This window comes from Cuculus canorus, chromosome 5 (genome assembly GCF_017976375.1).
Source record: "Cuculus canorus isolate bCucCan1 chromosome 5, bCucCan1.pri, whole genome shotgun sequence".
NCBI classification, from domain to species: domain Eukaryota; kingdom Metazoa; phylum Chordata; class Aves; order Cuculiformes; family Cuculidae; genus Cuculus; species Cuculus canorus.
The window spans coordinates 15,243,975-15,257,961 of NC_071405.1; the positions used below are offsets into that span (position 1 = coordinate 15,243,975).

A 13,987-nucleotide genomic window follows, 5' to 3' on the forward strand; every position below is an offset into this window, starting at 1 on the left:
TACGAAGAGGAAGACAAATGGCAACTCTTCTACTTGCCATTTACCCTCTCTAGACAAAATCTTAAACTAAAAAAAAAAGTTAATCTTAAAGATAAAGTAATGAAATAATCTAATCGCTCGAAGTCAAGAGATGACACTGGAACCCCTACCTCCAATAATTAGGATTTTTTAATTCCATTCTTTAATAAGTCCATAATTGTGAGGTGTAGTGGTAGGCATTACCTAGTGCTCATTGAATCTGTGCTTAGCATACGTTTAGATGGCAAACTATTAGCAGTCTGAAAACGGTGTCTAAAATTGAAATATTAATGCACGGTTTCCCCGGTTTTGGGAAAACTGTCCCAAAAGTAAACAATAATCTGGCTAGGACTTGCAGGCAGAACACTTAAGCTCTTGAGATTTGTAACTTAAGTCCAGAAAACCTTCAAAATATGGACATAATTAAATGGATATAGAAATACACAGCTGGTTTTTTATAAAAAGCCTGAAGCTCAGAGGCGTTATCTACACGTAAACTTTGAGGAACCAACACAGAGACCCACACGGGCATGGTTAATATTCCAACTATTCCAAAGCATTAGAGAAGAGCGAATCTTCTTGGAATTCTATACCAGCATTATTCAAAGTGGGTCAAGGGTGTAATGGGAAAAATACAACAAGCAAAGGTAAATTAGGATTTCTTTTGGTTGAAAGACTGCTTGGGTTCAGGAAACAGCTCTCACACTTCACAACAGCACAGTCCCTTTTAATGGTACCGTGCCATCATTCTTCCAGATATCCTATTTTCTGTAACTTGAAAAAATTTTTTTCTATTCCTTTTTCCTTTTTTTTTAAAAGATTACAGCTTTCATCCCTATTTCTCATACGTCAGTTTGCGTTATGAATGTCTCAGAAATCCAGGCTAATTAAGACTGCCCCAGAAATAAGGGCTTAAGGTTGCCAGGCATACCTGACAACCCTTTGGACAATTTTCTTCTATTTGGATTTTTCATTAAGCTTTCTGAAAGTACTTTAATACAAGAAAATGGTGAAAAAAACACCTAGTAAATTTTGACTAGTCCAAATAAAGACTTAATTTCCTTGTGGAGATAGAGATGACAGGGTTAATTACCACTGACAGTGCATTAAATCAATCCCATCCCTGAAATTTAGCCCAGCTCTTTGGCCTCACATCCGAGGAAGGAAGAGCTTCTTTCTGGATAAGTCAACAGGGGCTAAGCAGAGCTGAGCTGCCCAACCACTCCTTGGAACTCCCTTACTTGGGCTCTTGGATCTCTCTTTGATGGACTCTCGGATCTCTCTGACACAGGACTGGAGGCACTCACAAAACAAGACACATCTGACCACAGGGCAACAATGATATCATGTTTTGTCATCAATAGCTCATATAATTCTTAAACTCAATAATAGTGTCACCAGGCCAGCTAGAGGGAACATGTTTTTCTCTTACTCCTAATTATTCCAGGACATCACTTGCTGCATTACACAAAAGCCACACTTTTCAAAATTATACTTATCTTACTCTACAGCTGTTCTTAGCCTTGTGCATTGTTAACTTCTCCACCAAATGAAGTTCACGTGAGCTTTTCTCCAACTATTCATGGGGGTTAGGGAGAGGGCTATTTCTTGTTTACCTGAAATGGAGACTGGCTGTTGTAATTCTTAATCTCCTTGTTGGCTCCCCGGAACAGTAACACTCTTGCACAGCTCTCCTGAAAATGACAGAAGAATAAACGTGTTAATAAGGTTCTTGAGTTACTAAAGAGACATTGTGGCTGTGAGATAGATGAGCTCCTGTTTAGTGTGTATTTTCTTAGATAAGTCAACAAAATAAATGAATAATCTGAGAAGCTAAGTTACTAAAATAGTACTTTAAATATGACAAGGCTTTAGGTGTTTGCAGTGTGTTAAAGTAGAAACAACATGCAAGTGAAAAAAATGTAGAGGATTGCAAGAGGTAAAAATATTAAATTTTTAAGAAACTGTACCGAAGAAATTCCAAAACTGACAAATTTGGCAGAAAACTTTTTAGTTCAAAATGAAATTTGACTCTCATAGGGGTTTTGCCTATTTTGTAGGAACAACAGTACAGTAAACAGTACCTGGGATGAATGACATAGAATCATAGAATGGTTTGGGCTGCAAGGACCTTAAAGCCCACCCAGTTCCAACATCCCTGACAGGGATAGGCAGGGACACCTCTCACTGGATCAGGTTGCTCTAAGCCCCATCCCACCTGGCCTTGAACACATCCAGTGAGGGGGCATCCATGACTTCTAGGCAACCTGTTCCAGTGCCTCCCCACCCTTACAGGATCCTCCCCTACTGCTAAAAGTTAAACAAACCAGTTTTACCAGTTGCACGCACTTGTTTTGGGCTTTGTCAACCTATTTTCAATTTTACATTTTTGATGTATGATTTTTTAATATATTTATACACACTGCACTGACCAGTCTTACTTTATCTCTTCCTCCATAAAAAAATACTATCTTCAGCCCCACTAACAAGGGAAAGGTATGACTTCAGACACCCTGAACTGAGGAAATCTGCATGAGAAATCCCTTAAAAAACAATTTTGTTGGACCAGTGTATTGCTTAAGCAGCTACTCTACAATGCTGTAAAATATGACTGACCATAATCTGCTAGAAATCCTGTATGGTTCTGGCACATTTCTCAAAACACTATACTTTTGGATGATCCTTATACAGACTGTTTCCTATTTGTCATCTTTAATGAACATCTTAAGACCTTATACAAACCAATTCACATTTCAAAACATGCTTATGTTTCCCTATCACAAATATTTTTATTAATTTTGCTGTGTTTTCCAGATTTTGTGTCATGTTGTGTAATGGAGTTGTACCTAATGAAGTATTTCAACATGCCACCTTTCAATTTTAATGGCAAGTTTGCAGCCAGAGAAAAGAATCGCGTAATTTAGCTATCTTTTGTGACAGAAATGAAGCTTATTTTCTAGATTCTGAGTCATAAGCGAATATGCAGAAATTATGATTGAAAGCAAGTTTCATCACTGTGTTTTCTAATTTATCACACTGGATTCTTGATCCCATTAAGTCTCCTCCAGCACAGGGCTGCCCCAAATAGATCTGAGGATAGGGGTATCCGATCCTTTTCTCAATATCTTACTCCAAAACAACATCCTTTTGTTCCCACACTTCCTATTCTGCATAACAGACAAACAACACAACGGATCATATCTCAAGATGGTATATTAACAGTCATCTCATAGGTGGTAATTTTTGAATGATATATAATGAATTGAAACAGTCTCATTTGCTTGCATTGAAATGTGGTGTCTTCTTTGCATCTATAAACACAGGAAGACCAAGAGCAATGTGTAAAATGTCAAAACGTATTCTGTGTTCTGAATTAGCAATTACCCAAAAGTAAACGGGCCTAGATGAAGACTTCCAGGTTAAAAATAAAAAAGTTTTTTCAGGGTTACTTTTCCAATAATTCCTTTTTAATAGACCCCTAAATGATCCCAGGTTTTAACACTATGTTACATGCCCATAATAATAGCTATTCCATCAGGTACTCCTTAGAAAACATACTGGGATGTCAGTAGAACGCTTTAGCATTAAAATGCCCAAGTTTGATCAAGAACTTGAGGACAGAAATAATGTTAAAAAACATACTATATATTTCTTGGCTTACCATTTAGTTTTCACAATAAATAATTCAACTCTCCAAAATCAAAATAATGGCACAGTTAAAAACTCTGTACATTATTTATGAATTTAACTAAGCTGTCTGCAGCGTAATGAAAAACACGCAAAGTGATTTCTTTATTAAGTGGTTTTACTAAGAAAACTTTTGACAAAAGAGGTCAGAGTTGTTCAGTGTCCGAATTTTCAAGAAAATCTGTTTTGGATAAAGTACTGTGTCTGTTTGCTTAGTCATTTAAAACAAATAGAAGCATTCTTAGCTTCATCCTCTCTCACGTTTGTCTCTTCCTCCTCCTCCCAGAGTTAAGGGGAACAAGAGAAATTCCACATTTGAGAGCTCTCCATTGTTAAGGTGCTGCCTATGAATGCCACAACTCCACAACAAATATATGTTTGCATATATTTTAGCTGTGACAAGCTCATAACTTCCAATATTGAGAGCTTAGTGTTGTTCATTCATAATATTACAAATAGTAGCTTTTTAGACTTCATAAGATTAAAAAGAATTTCACAGAGAAGTGTGGGCTTGTCGGCGGATTAGATTCAATTTGTTAAGATGTCTTAGAGCTAATTACCTGATTTAACACTACAACAATTTTTCAATCCACTGGTGAAAGAAGGCAAATTTCATCCCAGTGTTGTTATTTACAAAACACAGAGGCATAAGATCTGTCTCAATTTCATCGAGTTACTGGATGGCTGTGAAATAACTATAAAATAAAATAATTTATTCTTATCAGCCCTCAGCTGACACTCAGGAAAACAGAGCCACCAACTTCAGAAAGTATCCCAAAAAAATTTTCCAAGGAAGAATGGAAGGGAAAATCAAATGGGTAATGACTCCATCTACAGGAATCAAGAGGTAAAAAGGACATTGCTGTCCTCCCCATCCTCTCCATCCAGAAAAGACCAACACCGTTAGTTCCACGTTAGCTAATAACAACATTCTATAAAGGGACACTGAAAAAATCAGCATAGGTTATAGTTCACAGCACCATGAGAAAACCTTTCTCTTTTCACATACATCCGTGTAAGGAAAAAAGAAGTATGACAGTGTAGTCACAAGATGTTAAACTTCCATTCACAAAGCCAGGCTTATTAAATATGAAAATTAGAAGCAATTTCAATGAGTCTGTTTTCTACAGAATAATTTTTCCCACAGAGCTCAGGAGAAAAACATCTCTACATGAAAAAATACTGCCGTTCTACAGGATTGTTCTCATTTCAGCATCGTACTGCAGAACCTTTGCTAAAAGTGCACGATCGTGTAAACAACTATACCCATGAAAGCACTGCAACAAAATGGATACTAAAAAAACAACACAGATGAGTTCATGTTTTTAAGTTTATATGTGTATTTTGCCCCATCCCTGGAGGTGTTCAAGGCCAGGTTCGGATGAGGCTTTGAGCAGCCTGATCCAGTGGGAGGTCTCCCTTCCCATGGTATGTGGGTTGGAGCTGGATTATCTTTAAAGTCCCTTCCAATCCAAACCATTCCATGACTCCATGATTCTATGATTACAGTCCAGGCTTCACAATGCTTACTCAGGAAAAGTGAAGTAAATGAGGTTAAAGAGAATATTTTTAAAACATTTTTTTAACAGAAACGCTTGTAGCAGATTTAAAGCTCTTGATGTGAAGCCTAAATGCAAAATTTTTGCTGAGATGATGGCAAATTTCATTTCTCCACAAAAGTTTCTAGGAATCTTAACAACTGGCAACTTGCAAAAGCTTTATATGCCTACAGTCATAAAAGCTGAAAAAACAAACTATTGTTAACTTTAAACCACTTGATGAAGGTATGTGACAGCCTATTGAAGACACTTGCTAGGCAGTGAGCCAGAAGCAGTCCACAGAGGTACTGCTCCCACTGATATGCTGAATACCTCAAATAATCTGCATTATTTGGGAAGATTTGTATGGCTAGACTCTTTATGAAGGGATATCAATTATGACACAAGTCCACAATCTTGAAAAACATCAAATTATTCCCAAAATTCTATTATTTAAGAAGCTGAGGGTACGTGAGACCTAATTGAGGAATCTGTCTTGACAAGATTTTTGAAAAAAAATTAAGATGGTAATTAAGAAGCAGATGCTTTAACAGCTGTTTCACTAGTTACGGTCACATCTCATGACTTGTGTTTTCCTAATTCAATGTAACATTATAAGCACCGTGTGTTAACACAGTTGTAAAACTCATTCCCTCCCCACCCTGTCCATGCAAAGAGAGTATAAAATGCTATCAAATCAAATGGTTCTATTATTTATAAATTACTACACAAGTTGTAAAGGACAGGAATCCTGTACCATCTGCGTAATCTACAGATACATTTCCACAGTATTTTCCAAGTATTATGTATTTAATTCTAATTTAAATTCTAGCAAAACAGCAATAAATTCTGAATAAGAAGCAAATATTTAGATATGATACAAAAAAATTGAGCTGGTAGAATGCAGTGTTGTTTTATTTTCTGATTAACATGTATAATCCTGCTACCTACAATGAGCAGCCCTATTTGTAATCATTGAATAAAACATTAATAATAGTTTTTAAATACGTTATTTTGAGTTTGGAAGACCACTGTTTAAAATGTACAGCACTTCACTGCATGTTAAATAAAACAAATGAAAAAGAACGAACTGCGTTCTTCTTTAGTGTAACTTACCTCTATAGGTCAATAATAATGAGAAATTTATCCCAAAATGCACTTATTAAAAGTGAGGAAACTACATCTCAGGAAAAGCAAATACCAAAGCAGTAAATGTCTTCAACAAAAAAGTCAAGAAGCCTCCGTTTCTGTATATGGACATGAAGGATTTCGTGTTTGCACCTCAATCATGCCTTTTTTTTTTCCTGACTACGCCATTCTCTTAGAGCACTGGTTTCCAGTCTCTACAGGACTGGTCTCTCGAGACCCGTCTCCTCCCTAAGCAAGATATCCCTCTCCATTCAGCCACTCAGAGGGGACCCCGGGCACTGCTCAGCTCCCACCAGGACCTTTACATCACTGAAGGATGCTGTAGTGCTGGGTCTGCCAGCAGTGAAGGTGTATGTCAGCTCACCTGGTTGTACAGGGCACAGATGTGCAGCGCTGTGTTTCCCGAGGCATTCTGCGCACACATATCAGCGCCATAGAAGAGGAGATGCTCAAGATGTTGGACGTGTCCATATCGGCAAGCCTGTAAAGAGATGCATTCATATTTTGGTTATTATACAATCCAAGTAAGCATTTTAGGTAAAAATTTTTAGCCAAGAAGATGCTATTTTACTTAGGGTCTAATTTTTAGAACCACTGAACAAGAGGACCAACATCCAGATGTGCGTACCTACTGGTAAATACCAACTTCAAGTACCTCAAGTCTGCGCAAGTTCAAGCATCTGCTTGTTTGAGGAATGGAAGTTTAAGTCATCAAGAAAATGCAGTTTGACACTTTTCATCCGCTAATATTCCTAACTGTCAAACGTGACAAGCAGACCGACAGAAGGTAGGTTTCTTCTGTCCTGCTAAACTGCAGGAAGCTGCCCACTAGATGGCACTGAAGATGATCAGATTTCTAAAGCTTTCTTTTAAGGTGTGAAAACAATTTGGGGAAACCTGGCCAAAATTCAAGTAATAAACTTCTTGATTCTGTGATGCCAAGGAGACACAGAGTATACACAGGGCAGCAATCCAAACGATGAAAATCTTCAAGAGTTATTTCACCGGTCACATAAATAAAATGTTAGACACTGAACACTTGGAAATAAACCTATGAACAAGACTTCACTGAAATTAGAAACTTCCCTGATTAGGAAAGAAGTCTGAGAACAATCATAGTATTTCCATCCACCAGTTTTATTTATTCAGCTACCTTCTTCGCAATAACACACCAAGTAGGTCCCAATCCGTAATGTTTTTAACTTCATATCATCTCAGATCACTATATATCCTGTATATATATAGAAATTAAGCTGAGTGATACAGGTATACAAAGTCATTCACTCTGCCTTAGGTACCTTATTACTACTGACTTCAGTGGGAGTTAGAAACCTACACGTCCTGCAATTTGAATCAGAAAAATCAAGTGTACCGCTCAATGCATAAATTAAATCTGTGACACATCCCAAGTCCCGGCCTAGTATCCTAACCATTACATCTTTTCTTCCTCTATTTTCCACTTTCCACACACAGAAGGGGAAAAAATATGTTTCTTAAATAATTTATTCATTTACAGACTATTTGTCAAAATAAGAGAGACATTATATTCAGAACAAAATGGAAGGATCACAAGGGCATCGCTCTTTTCTTTGTTGGCTGATGTCCAGTGAGGACTTAATCTGTCTTTTTGTCCCTGATGCCTAATGTATGCATTCCTGAATCTAATTCCTGAGTCCTGCTATCTCCTGCCACTGAGCCCTTCCCCATGTCCACTCTGCAGCATTTGTGGTGACGAACAGTCATCAAGGGGTGGGGATGCAACTTCATATGGTTGTTGTTGTTGTTATTTCATTAAAGATTAGTTTTCATTTCCAAACATTTTTTTTTTCCTCTCATTTCCCTTTCCCTTAGTGTGTGGGGAAAGGATTTGGGAGCCCAACTGCTTCATTTTAGCTGCCAAATTTGGCTGGGCCAGGGCTAAACTGTGACGGTTCTATAGTTAAAGATTGTGTAAGTAAAATGAAAAATACACTTGCTGGCAATTATTTCCTTGCCATTCAAGGTAACTCTGCTTTCTTGACACAGATAACAACATATGGGACTGTATCATATTACCATCTTCCTCAATTCACTGAGGAATGCCTGTATTATTGATTACTGGAAACAGATTGTCCATAATCCAGATGTAAACATTGATTTATTTGGGATTACAACCAATAAAATGGGTTTAGAAAGATCTGTTCCATTATGAGAAATAATAACCATATGTGCATAAGGATGGCTTTCAAAATAGGGAATTTTTGTCTATATTTTCAGGGACTACAGATGGGGTAATACTTTGATCTAGATAATCCATTTCCTCCACATCCTCAGAAATGATGATAGTAAATCAATTCTTTTTTCCCCCTACTAGAGACGGATCCAAACAACCTCGACCGGAACACATTTAGACTGTAAAAGCTCAGATCCCTGCCCAAAGCTCTGTACCAAAGCTGTCCCTCCTTTCTTTCAAAGAAAAGAAGAGAAGAAGTTGTGTACTAAAAAGAGCAGTGCACAGAAAAGAGAGTGAGCCTAGATAACCTAAGCAGGCCTGTAAGGTTGATCACTCATATCTTTATGTATCTGATCATACTAAATCAGCTCCATTTTTTATGATTATGACTACTCAAACATATCCATGCAGAGAAAAAAAGCATTAAATAGCCACAATGACATCAGGACTGCTAGAATCTTTAAAGTTTGCAAATTACTGTATCTATTGCTATGCAAAGAGAAATTAATAAAGCATTCTTACAAAATTCAGGAGAAGACAAGATAAAAGACTTAAAAGGAAAAGTTTTTTTAGGAAATGCCTTACTAAATGTGCTACGCATCTTTAAGAGAGTCACAGTTTAGGTCTTCAGTGAGGAAGGAGGACTACCTTTCCAATAGCTATGGTGAAGCTGACCAAGACGGGCCAGTGCCTACTGAATTCCAACACCATAGCTGGCTCAAGGTATCACAAAATCATATGGGTTGCAGAGGACCTTAAAGCTCATCCAGATCCACCCCCCTGCCATGGGAAGGGACACCTCCCACTGGATCAGGTTGCTCCAAGCCCCATCCAACCTCCAGGACTAAACACCTTGAACACCTCCAGGGATGGGGCAGCCACAGCTTCCCTGGGCAACCTGTGCCAGTGCCTCATCACTCTCATGGTGAAGAAATTCCTCCTTATGTTCAGTCTAAATTGGTCCCTCCACAGTTTATAGCCATTGTCCCTCGTCCTATCACCACAAGCCTTTGTGAACAGTCCCTCCCCAGCTTTCTTGTAGCCCCTTCAGGTACTGGAAGGTCGCTATACGGTCTCCTCGGAGCCTTCTCTTCTCCAGGCTGAACCACTCCAACTCTCTCAGCCTATCGTCATATGGGAGGTGCTCCAGCCCTCTGATCATTCTTGTAGCCTCCTCTGGACCCATTTCAACAGCTCCACATCCTTCTTATGTTGAGGATTCCAGAACTGGACACCATACTCCAGATGAGGTCTCACAAGAGAGGAATAGAGGGGCAGAATCCCCTCCCTCGACCTGCTGGCCATGCTTCTTTTGATGCAGCCCAGGACACGATTGGTTTCTGGGCTGTGAGCACATGTTGCTGGCTCATGTTGAGCTTCTCATCAACCAGCATCTCCAATTCCTTCTCTGCAGGGTTGCTCTTAATCACATCATCCCCCATCCTATATTGAAATCGGTGATTGCCCCAACCCAACCTCACGAGGTTCTCTCAGGCCACTTCTCCAGCTCCTCCAGGTCCCTCTGGATGACATCTCGCCCTTCTGGTGTGGAAGCAACACGAACCTCAAAAGATTACTTTTTTTTCAATGAAGCACACTATCACCTTTATCCACATCCTTAATATGTAAGGGAGGAAAGAAAAATCCACGTACAAACAGCAAAAGAAATACTAGAATCCTAGTTTCCACACACGCAGGGAATGAAAACTGAATCTGTGAGTCTGTAAGAGTTTAACATCCAAATTCCAAACAAAAAGTCATCTCTCCTACCTGATGAATTTCTTGCCATCCATTTTCATCTTTGCAACTGACTGTAGCGTGTTCGTGAAGTAACAGTTCGCAGCAGTAGGGATCTCCTCCCACAACAGCAGTGTGATACAGTGGTGTCAGTCCACAGCTGTCTTTGTAGTTAGGAGATGCTCCAAGCTCTAAAAGAGTCTGAAAGCAATCACAAACTGTGAAAAAAATATTTTTGAGAGACTTCTAACTATTAAAGGGTCTTTACCTGAAAAACTATTTATAAGGTTGATCCTTGCCATAACATCTATTATTTACTCACTTATTTATAAGCTCATTGAATGGGCCACAGCACAGATTAAGTTAAGCAAGAAATTACCTCAGAAGAAGTAGGATCTAAAGGAATCTACAGGGATAGTAAAGAAAGGGTGAGTGGCAATGTCCAATTTTCACCCTCTCATAAAATTCAGAAATCTCAGCTCTGAAAACATCACATTGTTTTTGCAACACAGTCACCTCTTCAGTTACAAGATGCTTTATCAAAAATGTCATGCAATTTGAGTATCTGTCAAAAGAAAGCAAACAAAAGCCGTAAAAATAAGACGTAATCTAGACTACCAAGGTGATTTAAGAATACCTGTTAAAATACAAAAGAAAACAGAAGAGACCGTGTTAAGATATAATGTGTAAATCATGCCACTGGCTTTTACTTGCAAACAGATAAGTGACGAGAACACTATTCTCATGTCCCCAGACCGATCTTTTCCAATTTATCTATGAATAAGGTGAAGTTCACCACTTTTTCTTCTTACCAAAAAATAAAAAATCAGAAATTACAAGGCCCTTTATTGAAAGCAAATCCAGAGATTTGAAAGCCCTAAGAAAGCACTAGAACAAGCATATATTAAAGGATCCATTGAGGACAGTACAGTAATTAACTGAAAACATTCTCCTTTATATATTTTTTTCTATAAAAAAATGCATAATTTGCTACTGAAAGCAGTTACCTTCAGGGCTACTTGGTTCTTGGCCCTGGCTGCTTTGTGGAGAGCTGTCATTCCATCCTTGGCTCTGAAGTCTAAATGCGCTCCTCCATTTTTCAGAGCTTTTATCACTTCCACTGTATTGTCAAGCTGAGCTGCCAAAGTTAGGGGGGTTTCTAAAGGAGAGAATAGCATGTACTTCAAAAAAAGACGAGCAGATTTATAAAATAAAGAACATTTGCTTTACAAATGGTAATTTAAAAGTGCTGCTCAAAGAAAATAATGAATTATCGATTTTCTCCTTTGGACAGCAAAACCATACAGATTCCATTAGTCTAGAGTTATCAAGGCAACAGAAAGAATGCGTGAGATTCAGCCCTCTGATCAATTAAGGTTGAAAAAACCCATGGTATTACTTTATGCTGCTAGTTCTATTGTTCTGACCTCCAGTTTCTAGGTCATGATAGTTTGGGTCCAGTCCTCGGTCCAACATCTTTGTGATTTTTTCTACTGAGAGGTGGTGGACATGATCCATAAATTTTCTCAAATTAGCCTGAAACAAAAGAGTGACAAATGAGTTATCCTCTAATTTCAAAAAGAAAACTTTAACTAAACGTGAAATATTCTTACATTTGTTGTCAATATCCATTGACATCATTGAACAGTAGCTAATTCACATTCCTGGAGAACATGGTGTTATAGTGAGAGCATAGACCTACAGTTCATAAGGTTCAGAAGTCAAACACAGTAAGAAGATTTTTTGTTATTACAGTTACAAGGGAAAAAATAGTGGAAGAATAATTCAGTAAGAAATCATGATGGTGTATGTTGACCATTATTATTATTAGACTTATTTGCAGGTCCGAATAAACACATGACAGGGGGGTTGGAACCAGATGATCTTTAAGGTCCCAAACTGTTCTAAGACTAAATTGTAGGAAAAGAATAGCAGCTTGCTGAAAGTACATAGTCTTTATGAAGTAAGGTCCCTTTAAAACTACTAGGATATACGGAAGAGTCAAACACGGGAATTCTACGAGAGAAATTGCCAGATCACAATTCACACATCCCTGTTGGTACTGGCAGCACATATTGCTTAGTGTTCAGCAATCAGCCCAGGTGGTAATGAAGTCCTACTTATTTGCAGTTCTTCAGACACATTACTTTGCTAATTAGGCAACCGCTGACTTCTCTAGTAAATCGGGCATACCTTTGTATGAAGCTTGGCCAGCTGTTTTTCATCAAGATTGAACTGTTTGTACACTCTCTTCTTGTATCGAAACTGAGGGAGGGGAAAAAAAAGAATGCATTTTACATTTCCTATTTTGCTTAAAAGTTTTCAACATAATTTTCTGACCCTACCGGAAAGTATCATCCATGATGATGTAGATTTAAGCAAAATTAAACAAAAGGATTAGTTTTTCATTTTGAATATTCACCAATAATCAGCACTCTGCTTTACATAGTGGCATCATAGTCTTACAGTTCATGCAAGCAAAATTTGTATCTTGTATAAACATACTGAAATCAGTGGAGGTGTTTGGGAAATGAGATTGGCCTCTAGAATCTACATAAATAAGCAAGAATTAGAGTGAAACGAGCTCTTCCCTAAGGTTATCTGTGCACTTTAATTTATAGCTTCAGGCAGAAAGAAGAACTTGAAAGGCATGTTAAATAAATATATATATATTTCAATATATCAGTTTAATATCTGAAATTTAAGACAAAATAAATCTTTTAACAAACATAAGCACAACTTACACATGGGAATAGTTCTGATGTTTAACAGGACTGGTCCTGAGAATGAGGTTCAGAGGATTACCTCTATTTTGAGGCTGAAACTTACTTACATTTTACTAGGAACAGTTTACCCTATGGCCAGAGCAGCAAGATATATGGCAAAAATCATGGGATTTACATAGTTATGATTTGCTATTATCTAATCATACTACCCAGAATCCAAAGAACGCAGCACGTCTGTTGGACGAGGAGACTGTATTCAATAAGGATTTAATACTGGCTTTCCACAAGATCCTTTTTAACCCCTGCATTGCAATTGTTCAGCCACAGCAAGAAGAATTTTGCAAATGCTAAACACTCATGAAACAACATGACAGAAAAATAAAGTGGTTATTTAATTTGCTTATGGGCATCATATGAACACCAGTGACTAAATCTCTGCAATAAACTGCTAGAAAAGCAAGGACTTGAAACATTCTCTGGGGTGTTTTTCTTGGACATTTTTTATAGTGGCATAACTCTATTAAACTGTAGATCATTAGCAGTTGATGTACCACCATACAAGCAAGACCAAAATTAATTAAATACTAGTTACATGCCCCAATTTCTTCCTATACCGTGTTTCAGTGTGATCTGGCTCTGCTCCATGTTTGCCCAGTGCCATAATAGTTCTGCCCAGCTTATCTCCCAGCTGCAGAGCTTCTGTGTGAGCAACAGAGAAGGGGGGAATACCAGTGTTTCTGTGTGACTGCTTTGCACACACTCCCCCTCTCTTCCCTTACTGCCTTCCCAGGAGACAGACAGGAAACCTGTGCACTCCAAAGGAGAGCGCAGAAGGAACTAGACAGGAGAAAAGGAAAAAAGAGGCTTCACTGAGATGGAAAGAACCTCTCTTTGGGAGAAAGCAAAGGCTGGTCATTCAG

General features: G+C 38.2%; 1 protein-coding gene across 6 annotated transcripts in view; it reads right to left on the reverse strand.

Annotated features, from left to right (window-relative positions):
* SHANK2 (SH3 and multiple ankyrin repeat domains 2) overlaps positions 1–13,987 on the reverse strand; it is a 369,360-nt gene that overhangs the window by 298,655 nt on the left and 56,718 nt on the right. For all 6 annotated transcript variants that reach the window (XM_054067527.1, XM_054067524.1, XM_054067526.1 and 3 more), the window contains 6 exons: positions 12,535–12,606; positions 11,769–11,877; positions 11,349–11,500; positions 10,375–10,542; positions 6,757–6,873; positions 1,635–1,712 (listed from right to left, as the gene is read on the reverse strand). In XM_054067527.1, the coding sequence (XP_053923502.1) occupies positions 1,635–1,712; positions 6,757–6,873; positions 10,375–10,542; positions 11,349–11,500; positions 11,769–11,877; positions 12,535–12,606 (696 nt within the window). The remainder of the gene's footprint in view (positions 1–1,634; positions 1,713–6,756; positions 6,874–10,374; positions 10,543–11,348; positions 11,501–11,768; positions 11,878–12,534; positions 12,607–13,987) is intronic.